This window comes from Octopus bimaculoides, chromosome 8, assembly GCF_046866305.1.
Source record: "Octopus bimaculoides isolate indiv1 chromosome 8, ASM4686630v1, whole genome shotgun sequence".
Classification (NCBI taxonomy): Eukaryota; Metazoa; Mollusca; class Cephalopoda; order Octopoda; family Octopodidae; genus Octopus; species Octopus bimaculoides.
In genome coordinates, this window is record NC_142935.1 from 52,190,128 (window position 1) to 52,205,299 (window position 15,172).

Consider the following 15,172-nt stretch of genomic DNA (forward strand, 5'->3'; position numbering starts at 1 on the left):
TAATTATTACGTGTACAATAAGGACAATGATAGAATTCATAGTCCAAACACAATTTCAGATCAAAAATATATAATCCACACAGTTGAATGACAGTATAAAAGTTTTTGCATTTATAGCTCACTAGTTCAGTTCTGAAGTTGGCATGTCATTGAACACATTGTCCTAGTTCTATGACTGCTGGGATTAAGTTCCAGATGAATCTGGTTCAGTCTCACACAGAATCCTAATTGTTTTGCACTGTTGGATACACACAATTGTAACTGTTGCTTCAATTAATCTCACAGAACAAAATACAAACTCTACTCTCAGTTTCACAGTTGTGTGGCTATTAGGAGGAAGGAACATTGGCCACTTGGTCCAACAAGTATAATATACTACACAGGTAAGTATGGAAAAATAAACATAAAATAGCTGAAAATAAATAACATAAAACATACAAAGAAAACAGTTGAAAAAACACAATTACTTTCTATTTTTTTTTCTCATTTTCTTTTTCCCTTCATTTTTTTTATTATAAAATCAGTCAGAAATAATAAGGCAGGCAAATTGAATGGAAGCAAATCAGTTCCTTGTTTCTTCTCTTTTTTTCCTTCTTTTAGCAATAAAAGTATTAATTGGTGTTGTTGCTGTTTTCTATTTAATTGATGATGATTTTGGTGCAGTTGTTGGTGTGGTTCTTTTCTCTAAGACAATGGTTCTAAATTTTATAAACATAAAAAATAAATGAACTATAGGTCTTTCTGAGCTTTTAATGCATTCTAGACAAAAATTTATCAAGATTGCTGGTGAAGGGTTCATTTTTAAAAAAAGGGACAGGGGAAATTTAAAATAAACTCAAAATGAAAACACTAACTATTGTTAAATCTAAAGAGACTCAAAAATTTTGAGAAAAAGAAAAGAAAAAGCCTTAGTAATTATTTATTTACACCGGCATGGAACCTTTGGAGGTTTTAGAGAAGAGAAAGATGTTAGTTTGTAACACTCATGCCTTTCCAAAAGGCATGAGGGGCATTAAATGAATCAGTTTCAATAGGGAATTGAAACCAAAATTGCAAATTCCATTTGCCATACTAATACAGCAATTGCCAATACTTGAAATAATAATATTAATATTAATAATAATATAAAAATACTTATCGTAACATATCACAATGGAATGTTATTATCTTTATTATTTCATGTGAAATTTTTTAAAATAAAAAAATAAAAAAAAAACAATATGTATATAGATATAAAAAATGAAAATTGAAGCTTTCAGATATTCTTTTCAGCTTTTTTTTTTTGTAGTTGTTTTGTTTTTGCTTTCTTAGAGAAATGAATAACAATCTGTTTCTAAATGTTGACACCAAGACGTTTCAGAACAGTTCAACATAAGATGTTTTATCCATACTTTTTTCTTTAATATTTCTTCCAAATTTTTTTTTCAACTTTTAAAATTTAATGTGTAATAATAATAATATTAAAAGAAAGCATATTTGATGTGTTTCTACCTTTTTCTAAATTTGTTATATTTTCTCCCAATGTTTCCAAAAAATAAACAAAAATTTATAAAGTTGGAAAGTTGAGAAAAATAGCTAAATCTTTTTTATTTAAGATCATCATCATTATTATTATTGTTACTCTTACTGTTGGTATTAATTTTGTGGAGATAATTAATGACATTATCATTAAGGAAGAAGACAGATGCTTAGATATTAGGTCAGAGGGCTTGGGGTCACCACTTCCAGATGGAGGTGATGGCCCCCAGGCGAATACGTTGCATAGCGAAAACCCCTTTCAATCATCATCTTTGTCTTTCTTGCCATGCTTCAGAATCCGAGTAAATTCTATGTAATCAAAGTTGCCACTTTTGATAGGCGCTTCCCGAAATATTTCATCAACCTAAAAAATAGAAAACAGAGAGATATATAGAAGTAAATTATAATCATTTGGTACTCATGTATATTTCTGTCAAAGTATAACAAGATATGTATTTATGTGAATCAGAGTTTGTATGTGTATTTATGAGGTTCTCACAAGTGCTACTGGTCACATAGAATCCAGTACATGTTGCATGGTCAGGCTGTCAGCGACTAAACTGGCACCCCAACCAAGCTACCCTGGTGAGGGGGGTTGCCAGAAACCTAGCAGGATTAAAAACAAGACCTTTTGAAAGGTTGGATGAACCTAGTGCAGCATCAATGGCTATCTAGCAATAGCATGGGTACACAGAAATTCCGGGATGGTGTCCGGCATGCTGGAAGACCACTGGGAGGGAGGCACCCCTCAGCTTCTGCTGAAACATGTCTTTAGGAGAAGGTCACTCTGATATAAAACCAGATATGCAGGGAATGGTATTGGACATTTTGGGGATCTTTGGTTTGTGCTAGAGATCATGGCGCACCCACATCCCTGAGCCTGCAACTCAGATTGGCACTAGACATCTTGCTCTGGCTTGTCTCTGGACAATGTCAACAGAGTGGAAAGGGTCAATGAGGTGTCATGCAAGCCTTATTAGACCTAAAACTCTGCAGACATTGCTGACCTCTGCTCAATATGTGCTGCTTTTTTTTTTCTACTTATATCCTAGAATGCACAATGTTCCTGAAGGTCAGCAATGGTCTTCCTCAGTCACAAGTGGACAGCCATCATATATCTATATATTTATTCTTTTACCTGTTTCAGTCATTTGACTGTGGCCATGCTGGAGCACAGCCTTTAATTGAAGAAATCAACCCCAGGCTTATTCTATCGGTTCTTTTGCCGAACCACTAAGTTACGGGGACGTAAACACACCAGCATTGGTTGTCAAGCAATGATGGGGTGGGGGAACAAACACAGACACACACACATAGACGATGGCCTTCTTTCAGTTTCTGTCTACCAAATCAACTCACAAGGCTTTGGTCAGCCGAAGGCCATAGTACAAGACACATGCCCAAGGTGCCATGCAGTGGGACTGAACCCGGAACCATGTGGTTGATATATATATTATGATTAAAAAAAGCAGAAAAAGTAATGCCCATGATCTTTTTGCAGGTCCTCTGAGAGGTGTGAGTGAATGAAAGGATGACTTGAAGGACCGCATGCTGAAGACCCAGTCTCAATACTTGTAACAGGCTAGAATCTACTTAAGGCATCCTCTGGTTAATAGATGATGTTAAACTGGGCAGTAGATTAAGTCTACAAACCAAAAGGAGTTACAAGTCATCTACCAGACTTCCACACAGTTTCCATCTACTTAATTTTACTTATAAGGCTTAGGTTGATCTACAGCTGTAATTAAAAAAAAAAGCACTTGTCACTGGCGCCCATGAAGTGGGGCCAAAAATGGGCACATGAGATTGCAAAGCATATGTATGTACATGTGAATCTTTGTCTTGACATGTGATAGTTGTAAACAAGCATTACTGTCATACAAGCAATGTTGTTTGTTTCTAACTTCGGAGCAATATTACCTTGCTTGGAAACAGGTGAGTGTTGGTGACAGGATGGGCATCCAGCCATAGAAAATCTGTCTCAAAAAATTCTGTCTGACCCTTGCAAGCATTGGTAAGTGGATGTTAAAATGATGATGATGATGGTTATATACAGAAATATAAATGTCTTAAGAAATATGACAGACGAGATAATAGAACAGACATGTCGAGAATAGCAAAGTGGAGAGATTAAAGACTTTAGTTAAAGTCATTTGCTAAATGTCCTGGCAGAAATGCCAAAAGACAAATCAAGACAAATTAATCCTGAGAAGAATGCAGTCAGCAACAGACAGACTTTCAGAGTCAGTGAGGTCTCTGTTGATATTAGTGAAAGTCACCGGATTTATCTGTTGATTAACAAGAGAGTTAATCAAACTTACTGTCTGACAGGAGAAATGTCACTTTTCACCTTTGTAAATTCAAATATGCCTTTTTTTCATGCCACTAATACAGTTAATTATTTAATGCTTTCAGAGTAACATCTTCGATAGTACAGCCGTTACACACACAAACAAACACACATATTCTTAGACGTATTCCAAAACAAGGTCACTGTAACTAATTATGCCTTCAATCAGCAATATACTATGACCTGCCAATGCACTAACATTGGTTCCTCTCTGTCATTACTACTAATACCACAGACTAATCCTATTTCTTCCATGCTCGCTTGATGCATATTGTGTTCTCCAGTCACCATATCAAATGCTAACAGATCCTTCATCAAAAATTGCAAAGATTTCAAAATGTCTTTGGAACTTATAGAGGAAAAAAAAAAAGACACACAAAATCAAAGACATAAGTAAAAGCTTAAATAGTTTATTTATTGAATACTTCCATTCTTCAAATTCACTCAGTATAGATCAGTGTTCTTTCAGTACAGGCCTAAACATACCAAATGATTAAAAAGGTGAATTTTGATAGACTAAAAGTAGGTTTGTGCAAAAGCTAATCTCTCTTTGTCGTCATTCTTTTGCTACATAATCTCAATGTATAAAATTTGGTCTTTTAATTGTTTGATATGTTTACATTTGTATTAAAAGAAAAGGAAAATATTCAATGACAGAAAAAAATTTAAAGAGCAGCAGTATTCAATAAATAAACTGTTTCACTTGTTAGTTATGTCTTTGATATTGTACCTCTGCAAAACACCTTTATTTTATTTTTGTTTTGTAAGTAAATGTGCTCACCATGTTTCATTTGCCTTTGTTATTCTGAAGTAGCATAATAAAAGTAACTACACTATAATATATATCCCAAATAATACCCTTTTAAAACTGTATATAAATATTTTCTAAGACCATTTTCCACAATAATTTTCACAAAAATCTTTCAAAAATTTGGAGATCTGAGTACTGCTTTTGATCTTTTGGCATTCTGATTATACAGCCATTTGAAATTTGGCCTTTGCACCCTACACTGACGCCCTACTCGGTGGTGTGTGTGTGTGTGTGTGTGTGTGTGTGTGTGTGTGTGTGTGTGTGTGTGTGTGTGTGTGTGTGTGTGTGTGTGTGTGTGTATATATATATATATATATATATATATATATATATATATATATATATATATATATATACATATATATATATATATATATATATATATACACACACAGCCATGATGTTTTAAGGAAGTCAATCAGATTTTTAATTTAGCCTTCTTTGAGAATATTCTGTCAGCTGAGATACTTGATCTTAATCTATTAAAAGAATTTGGTAAAGTGGTACTGAAAATCAGGGACAAACTGCTGCTATGCAGAAATGCCAAACACAGACATACACATGTATGCGTATAAATATACACTCTCTGCAGGGTTAACCTGGTACTTTTGGAATTATCAATCACATAATAAATAGTTAACACACTTTAAAAATGGTATCACAATTTAATGAGATATAAGTATATATAAAAATAGCAGTTGGAAGAAAAACATAGAAAACAGCAAAACAAAGACAAAAAGCAAGAAGTGGGAAATATATTTTGAAGGGAATTGCATTAAATATGCAAAACTGAAACAAAGCACAAAGAAAGAAAACTGCTGAGATATCAATAATCTCTTCAAATATTGTACAGATAGATGTGTTTATCTGTCAAAGGCGAGCAATTTTAGCCGTTCAATGGTACATGAATCCAAATCAAGTTCATAAATTATTGTCACCTCTAAGAACATATATCTGCTAATCATGCAACAAATATTGTCTTTCTATTAGTGTCCAAAAAGGGACATAAGTCTGTAGATAGTGCCACTTGCCAGACTTGCATTTAACTTAAGAAACACTTTAGAGCAAAGTTGTAGTAAAAAGCTTCAAAACATCAGTTAGTCTTAAAAAAGCCATCTTTGCTTTGCAGCTCATTAACAAGCAATGGTCATACCAACAGAATAAACTTAAATCATACATGTATCTACATGTATAGATCAATGGACATAATGCATGGTCGTTGATAGTAATAAATGAAGAAAGTTCACTTACATCTTCATCAGAGAAGCGGTCTCCCATAGTGGTCAGCAGCTCTCGTAGCCTGTCTTCATGAATGACACCTGATAATAAATAGATTAAACTGGTTTATTCAAAGGAATCACAGCATATCTAGCTTGTAGCAATTTGCCCACACATTTCAATGAAATGCCCTGAGATATAAGTATGTAAAAATGTGTGTAAACTTATGTGAGCATGTAACTACAAACACACATATTACATCACATGTAAACACATGATTCACAGGAAGCACACACTCAACACTATATTCTTATAATTTAAGATCATTTGCTACAAAAAAAGAAAAAAAACCCATCGTACTTCCTAAATTTGTTTAAGCTTTCATGGCAACTACACAGAGACTGTAACACAAGCCGAGTTTCCTTTACTTCCTTTACTGGTTAAGAAAATACTTAATTTCTGACAGGACACAAATGCAGGCATATAAACAGTCCATAATATTTGCCATATCACTCAGGAAATATAAAAGAAAAAACTTAACTGTTACAAGCTCGCAAGTATGACCTGGTAGCTTACACCATACTTTTTCTAATTTTTCTAATACATATCAAGGGGATGTTTAATGTCTGCTCAAAGACATCCTGTTGATCATCCCACCTATAACCAGTGGCCTATCAAGGATGTGACAGATGGATAGAGAAGAGCAGCACCAGCACTGGACTGTTACTCATATTCAGCTGGAGAACATGAATGAAGTGCCTTACTCAAGGACACAAAAGGACACCTGGTCCAAGAATTAAACACATGACCTCATAATCATGATCCCAACTCCCTAAGCCTTGTGGTTAGAGCATAGAGCTTACAATCATAGGGTTCCCACTGAAAATACTGGAGGTTATTTAAGAACTATCCAAGGTGGAACGTTTTGAAGCATGCCTAAAATATCTGAAACTATAACTGTTTCCTCTCTCAACCCCACACAATTTTGTTTAGCAACTCTCTTGTCATTTATCTCAATCAGTTTGTCTAAAAGTAGGCATAACATGTTCTGGTTTAACACCACCACAAAGTACTTCAGTGTGATTCGCTAGGTTCTCTGATGCAAGTATTTGGGATCAACTTGTGCCCTCTCCATGGTCCCCCGCCCACACTCTACTCATGTTTTCATGCAGATAGTCAGGCTGTCCTAACAATTACATCAATCTGAAACCTGCCTGAAGAAGACCTGCAAGCCATTCGCACAGTAGATGTATGTATGCCTAGCAGTATATACTGGAATGTGTTAAAATTTCATACTGGGAAATTCAATGTTACTCTGAGTTTCTTAGTAGGTGTGGGCTTTCAGGCGAAGACCACTTCAAATAAGAAACACGGAGTGGTAAGGTATGCTGAATTTCACAATTTCAAATACATACTGTCACCCGACAAAGTATTGAGTGCTTTCTTTGAACATCAACCACATAGATAATCTATGACCGCTGCCACCACCACCACCAAGTCTAGTCTTTATTATAGTGTGGTGGCTTATGTGCTTCAGTGACTGAGAGGTATACTGGCAGAGAGCAAGCTCCTGATATGGCATCCCATGTGGGACAAGTCAAGGGATACAGGCCAGACTAATATGGATCAGTTCATCCTAGAGGTAAAAATGGGTTTGCAAGAGGTTAACACACCTACTTAGAAAAAAGCAAAGTTACAGAAGCAAATCAAGATCAGCCAGACCTAGGAGAGAGAAGTTTCCACTCAGGGAAACATGCAGAGCTGAAAAATCAGAGATCCAACTGGAAAGAAGCAGGAAGGACAGCCTAGAGTTGAAGACATTGGAGAAAAAGTTGTTGATGGCCTATGCTCCAAAGGCAACAAAGAGCTTAAGCAATACTACCACTAACACTAATAAATACACACCCAAACAAATTTATTTGAAGCTAAGATTTTACTATTAGACCCTTCATTGCAAATATTCATTAAGCACTTGTGGAGAGACTTATAGAGATATGAACTCTCTCAAATGTCCAGGAGGAAGTGTGTGTAAGGGGAGACAAATGTTTTTAGTTGGAGATAGAGTTCATAACTCCAACTAAAAACATTTGTCTCCCCTTACACACACTTCCAGCTTAACACAAACTTTTAACCCTTTTTTTAAACCTAACACAACTCTCAATTCTCATGCATCCTTATTTTTCCAACCATTATATACATGAACTACCATTGAACTTTGAAAGCTCAAAGACAATATAATGTATTGGTATAGTTATTTTTTTATATATTATTTTTTTTTATATATTATTTTTTTTATATATTATTTTCTCATTTTGTACTTCTTTGTAAAAAACATTTTCATTCTCTTTCTTAAAAATTTGCTTCGCAATGAAAGCCGGTTAGAAATCTTTATTAAAACATGCTTCCAATTTAGCATTCTGCCTTATTCTTCATTTTCCTATATATATATATATATATATATATATATATATATATATATATATAGGATATATACAGTACAGTATATATATCTTTACTTCTGTACTATCATTTTACTATCATTTTCAGGTATTTGGGTACATTGATCTTCAGTGAACTTTTGCAGTTGTATAAGCAATTGCTTTCCCAAGCACTGCAAAGGTCTGCAGAAAATTGTTGTGTCCAAATACTTGGTTACCAATAAAAACAACAGTAAAAAGGTAACAAGAGACACCAAACGTGTGTGTGTGCGTGTGTATGTACATATACACACCTATATAATACACACACACATATGGTTCGAAAGCATCCAGTGAGTCTGAAGACTGCATCATGTTGCATTGTTTATTTTGGCATGGCATCTATGGCTGGAGCCCTTCTTAATACCAACTGCTTTATAGCATGTACTGGGTGCTAGTGAAGTTGTAATGCAGTCTGAAAAACTACAAACCCCAAGAAAGAAGGCTTTATGCTAGGAGAAGAGAGGGTTAAAGAACGAGAAAAGGGACTGACTAGAACAGGTTTCTTGCTATAGAGGGGCCACATGGCTACTCACATTTTAAAAGTGATGGTAGTGCAAGAAAGAGATAAAAATAGCAATGATGGGGTCTCTATGTGGACCCTCAAGGTATAAGTATAGTAGAAGTAAGTGGGGGATGGGTGGGTGGCAGAAGAACTGGGTGTGTGGGTGAGTGGATGTTGTAAGACCTGTACGGGAGAGTGAGAAATTGGGAATGGTTGAGGTAGTGAGTATAATGCATGAAGAATAGTGGATAATAAGTAGGGAAATTAGGGAACAGTACTGACAGCTGTAAAGACTGGGTAGGGCCCCCACCACCCTGAGAGGTGGATATAGTGAATGGTGTATAAGGGGGATCAATGATGTGTGTGTTTAAGGGCTGTCAAAATAGGTGTGCTAAGCAATGACAGCTTGTATTTGGTTATATCATTTTACACATTAGTTGACTATTCCTTTGTGTATTAAGAGGTTAATAAAATAACTACTAGACAAATTACTGAGGTGCCCACAGCCATGGCTAGAGAGAGAGAGAGAAAGAGAGAGATAGACAGACAGACAGATAGAGAGTGGAATGTAATAAGAAGGAAGTGGGTGGTTTAAGTGGCATTGGTAGTAGTAGTAGTAATAGTAGCAGCAGTAGAGGTCAGGCATACAGCAAATAGTTGGGATAGTTTGAGGCTGTTTTTGGTAACTTTAGTCACTCTTATGACAACAGTGTTAGTCTTATAAAGCTGTCATGGCCATGATAACTAGCTGATTGGTGGTGCTATTAGTAGTGTTGGTGGTGGAGAGAGAAAGAGAGAGAGAGGAAGTAGGCCTACATTATACACAGCTGAGCAGCATAGTCAATTTGCTGTAGAAAATCTGGTGAGACACTATAGTACTAATAGACAGGAGAGAGGTAGAGGAGTGTGAGTGTGCTTAAGCATGGCAGCAAATCGAGAGATAGGTAGGTATAGAGGGGTAGTCAAAAAGGAAGACACAGAGTGGGAGAAGTAAATGTTTCCAACCTGTGGCTTGTAGCTAGCATGTTGTTTAAGGAAGTCTTTTGCCCTACCCGCTAAAATTATATATATATGTGAATCTCTCTTTTTTGTTAATAGGTATATTGCATCGCATCAATGTGTATCATTAAGGTGACTAAAAAAGCAAAGAAGCCAGCTGAGAAGGCATCAGCAGTAAAACACTTCAATGATGACAATGATATATACATATGTGTGTGTGTGTGTGTGTGTGTGTGTGTGTGTGTGTGTGTGGCTGGCTGAAATTTCGAAACCACTGTTAACAATAATTTTTGTTTAAGAATATAAATTTGTACTCTGATAATGTATGGGATAATCCATCAGATTAATGTAAAATTATTTTTATTGTAACTGATCATTACAACTGAACATTAATATATATATATATATATATATATATACCTTTTGGTTACACACAATAATATCAAACAGTAAGGAGAATGAGTGCTCAATAATGCATTACTTGCAGATAGTTCTGCCTAGAATGGATGCAATCGCTATCAACTTGAATTATAATGCTTAAACAATTGTGAATTTTTGTTATACATGAAACCATCGGTACCATTGTTAATCCACAAATGAAGTGCATATATATATGTGTATACTTTTGCGCACTATGATATAAAATTGACCAGATCAATCCACAATATTCCTTCCCTTTTTATCATATTTTATATTTTTTGCAATCATATTTCTAACAAGACTAAAACTTCCAAAGTGTTCAATTATCTTCCTAAACAATCAAATATCTCTATACATTGGTATATAATGTAAATGAATGGAATATCTTAACTAATGACAAATGCTTATCTATCCAACGTTCTAATTGTCAGTCAGTAAATATTGAAAATTTGGTGTTGGAACTGTTGAAAGAATTTGTTTATGAGTTAGATCAAGGAGTCCATAGTATTTTTCATTCTCTTGACTGAAGTATGTTATGAGTGTTCTATCAGCCTAAAATTTAGATCTGCACTAAACCATTCCATTTTACTTCTCTAGTAGTTTCCAGGGCTGGTGTCATGGAAAAAGCATCTAGTACACACTGTAAAACAGTTAGCATTAGGAAGGGCATCCCTCTGTAGAAACCTTGCCAAAGTTGATATTGAGGTGTGATGTAGTTCTGCAACATAATTCTGTAAAACCATGCATGGAACACAGATATTGATGATGTTGATGATTATGATGAAATCTAGGAGGGATGGGCTCAAATCAAATCACTTCTCTTTGCCTACCCTGGGACATACTGCATGAAGACAAGGCTAAAAGCGACCACCCAATAACTCATTAAGGGTTACAGAAGATTTTCAGATTGAAGGATATAGCACATTTAAGACATTCACATGTTATTCACCCAGTTCTGGGTTTGATACCACTACATGACACCTTAGACAAACGTCATCTACCACAGTCTGAAGTCAATCCAAACTTTGATAGTGAAATTAAGTTGTTTAATCCCAAATCAATCCTGACTGAGCAGATTTATGAGAAAAGGTGTTCTGCTATGGCCACCCTTATGACAGTCACCAAGACAGTCAGTAATAGTGTTTTATAGAGGAGGAGTAATCCCCTTTTTAAAAAAATAATTAGTATTTTAAAATTTAATCTTCAATGATGTTTTTCAACTTTCAAACGTATATATAATTACTGCTTTGCTTTGTATCACCATTGGGTTGTTTGTTTTTAAGAGCTACAGACATCAACAGAATATGGTCCACTAAGTGAAGGAAATATTCTCAAATTTAACAAGTGTCTTAGTCTCTGAACACAGAGGAAATTATGTATGATAAAAAAGATTAGTAAGGAAGTGGTAGCCACAGACTATACATCTGTATCCTCCACCTCTTTTCACAACTGTCATTTGTGCTGTGACTCATGTCAATAACCAACAAACTACAGCAAACGGTTACAATGCATAGAGTAACAGAAGTGAATCTGGTGTTTATAGAGTGAGGTGGTATTCATGTGTAGTATGCTGTATATCAACTACTAGGAAGGGTAAATACCAAATTTATCTTCCATGGAGACAGTGGGGGAGTGTATTACAGTGAAGATAGAGGAAGGAAGACCTAAAGGACTATTCACACACAGACACACACATTCTTTGGTACTGACTTTAAGTTACCCCTTCACCCACACAGAAAACACACACACACACACACACACACACACACACACACACACACACAAGATTACTCAATGGATAAATGATGTATTCAGTAAAGAAAACTATTCTGACTTTGAAAAATTTCTGACCACCCACTCACTAGCATTTTTTCCCCAGATATTTAGTTCCAGATCATCCTTTACCAAGCAGACCAATGATCAATGGCATTCCAACCATGACCATTCCATAATTTTTTCAGCCAGAGTGTATCCTAGACTATTACCCATTGTGTTTCTTTCTTAAGAAGGTAGAAGGTGGTTTGAGGAAGATAGGGCTGTTATTTTTACCAGGTCAAGTTACTGCATAGGCACACTTAGGTTGGTTTGACTAACATTAGTGGTGCAACTCAAGTATCGTAGGTCCAAGCTATCACAAGTGGTAGTATTATAGTAAACAGTTTTATAGAATGGGGTGGTGGTGGACAGTAAATGAAAATATTGCAGAAGTGCAATATAATATGATATAGTGTGGTGTAGTACAATAGTCAAAAAAAAAACATGGTACAGTAAGCTCCCTGCCATCCAGCATCACTAGGACTGGAGGGCTGCTGGATAACTGCATTTACTAGGTATCTGATCATCACTTTTAAATTACCATAACACCTCCAAATCTCATTAAAACCTTACATACACATAATATTATCATTAATATCTTGAATATAATAGAAACAAGAGAAACAGGAGGAAATAAAGTCTAGTTTAAGCAAAAAAAAAAGGTTTTAATAACCTAATAAATTACTTTTCTGTGCTTTGAAAAGCAACAGTCCGTTTTATTTACAGCTGAAACTTACTTTCTTCTACTGACAATTAATTAATTAACACAAATTCTCTAGGCTCTAATTAACAACACTTTCTTTTCCTTTTTTTCTTCTGAATGCTGGTTGCTTGAAAGTTCCAGTTCTCTGAGTACTAGATAACAGGGAGTTTATTGGAAAGTGGCAGCAAGTATTGTGTAGTAAAGTGTAATATAGCAGTTAGTTTTGTTGTTTAGCCCTGGGAAAACCCTAGCCAAGCAGACCTATGGCCCCAAATATTTCAGTAGTGGCTACCTCATCTTCTATTCCAACACAGTATACTTATGACGACACTATCCAATGTATCATTCCTTTTTATAAGTGTCAATGGAGTATGATTTGAGTGACCACAGGGGCTCCCTTCTTGGTACAGGGTAGATTTTAGTGTTTGTAGTATTTACAATGATGGTATGGATAGCTGAGCCAACAGGGCAAGAGGTGGAATTTCAGCAGAGGCAGTGTGTTAATCTTGTGGTCAAGATACACTTAACCCACAACAAATCCAGTCTGTCTAACGAGAAATAAATACCACAAAGTGGAAACAACCCAGCATTCTATACAGCAGCATTGTTAACTCAACATGTCTTGACAACATGCTGGATTCTACTAGTTACATTTAAGAGCCAAAAAGACGGGATCAATCATTGGTGGACACATCTAATTATTAATTTCATTATTCAACAATAGAAATAATCAAGAGGATAATTTTCTTTGGTTGGAGTGGATGTTAGTTTACTTATGACTCAATGTAAAATTCCACTTCAATATATTTCCACTTATTATTACTATTATCTAGCTCAAGAAAGGGTGGTGGATTAGCAGAGATGTTAAAGCATTGCAAAAAAAAAAAAAAAATGCTTTGCACAATTTGTCCTGGCTCTTTATTTTATGGGTTCAAACCCTGCCAAGGTCAACTTTGCTTTTATTCTTCTGAAGTTAATAAAATAAGTACCAGGTAAGATCAGGGATCAAGTTAATTGATTACCTTCTCCACCTCACCAAATTTCTGGCTTTCTACCTAATTTAGAAACAATCAAAGAAGAACTAGCAACTATAACCTATGTATCACATAGATGATGGTTAGTTTAAACCTCTTTAAGATGATTCCGGTTTGAAAAACTACCAGGAATGAGGAAGGGAATTCCAGAAGAAGAAATTTCTGGATAGGATGGATTGAGTTAAATGTTTAATGTATGGTCCAGTGTGTGAGGCACAGAAGACAATAACAAAACCAGAAGTGGAACAGCAAAGACAATGAGGAGAGAAGAGAGGCATGTGTATTACGTGGGCTTGGTATAAGAATGTATACTGGTTGCTAATTCAGATGAGCAGAAGCCATTGTAATAACAGTAAAAGAGACTGTATATGTGACAAAAGAAACTGAATACATGTATCTGCTGGATGTAGTATGTTAGTAATTCATTACCAGTGAATAAGATGGGCATTTTCAGATGTGGCATAAAATGTCTGTACAGGAATGCATCTTCATGTGTTAAGTTTACGATAAAACATACCTAGAAAGTCTAGTTTAGAAGCTTTTCAGAGATAATCTGAGTGTGACATATACATCACTGATGGAGTAATTTCATATGAGATAGCCTGTTTCTGGTTTCAGTTATCTTACTTTTAGCACCATCTACAATAGAACAGCTGTTAATCCAATGACCCATTTTCCAGTACTAAAAGGCAATAAAATAACTTTCAATTTACAGACTGTTCTCTTGGTACCAATTATAACAGAACGGTTGTAAATTCTCAGTAGAATGGTAGATCTAACCAAAATGTTCACACACTTATGAGAAGGAGCCAAATGGGTTTTGTAATAGTCATGCTTTTCTCAAGAATTATTTGTTATGTAAGGGAGTAAAATTACTCATTGGGGTGATATGCCCTAACAGAGCACAATATTCTTCAGTGGAAATAAAATGAACTCCAAAAAAAGTGAAAATAAAACAGAATGTAAAATAAAAAAAATAAACAAAGGAAAGGATAACAAAAACATGAAATAAAAAAGAAAACAATTTTAAAATAAAATAAAACAAAGAAAAATGAAAAAGTGTAAAGAAAGAAGAAGAAAAATAAACTTTGTCCTCCCCCACACAGAGAAAACTGGAACTATTGTTTCATCAGACATTTTCAAGTACTAAATATAGCCTATGGCACCAACACTCACCCTATCACACATCTACCTGCTCCATCCACTTCTAACCTGGCCACTTGGAACACTACCTGTTACATAAATCTAATAATTACTCTGTCTGGCACTACAGATATTACCAGCAATAGGAAGAGTTAAAGTTATTATTAACTGTGTCCTGT

General features: G+C 35.2%; 1 protein-coding gene across 2 annotated transcripts in view; it reads right to left on the reverse strand.

The window, feature by feature from the left end:
- Window positions 1-463: 463 nt before the first annotated feature.
- Window positions 464-15,172, reverse strand: part of LOC106880565 (myosin regulatory light polypeptide 9) — an 81,069-nt gene continuing 66,360 nt past the window's right edge. For both annotated transcript variants that reach the window (XM_014930560.3, XM_089356454.1), the window contains exons 4-5: window positions 5,931-5,998; window positions 464-1,882 (exon numbers count right to left, since the gene is read on the reverse strand). In XM_014930560.3, coding sequence (XP_014786046.1) covers window positions 1,778-1,882; window positions 5,931-5,998 — 173 coding nt within the window. In that variant the 3' untranslated portion in view covers window positions 464-1,777. The remainder of the gene's footprint in view (window positions 1,883-5,930; window positions 5,999-15,172) is intronic.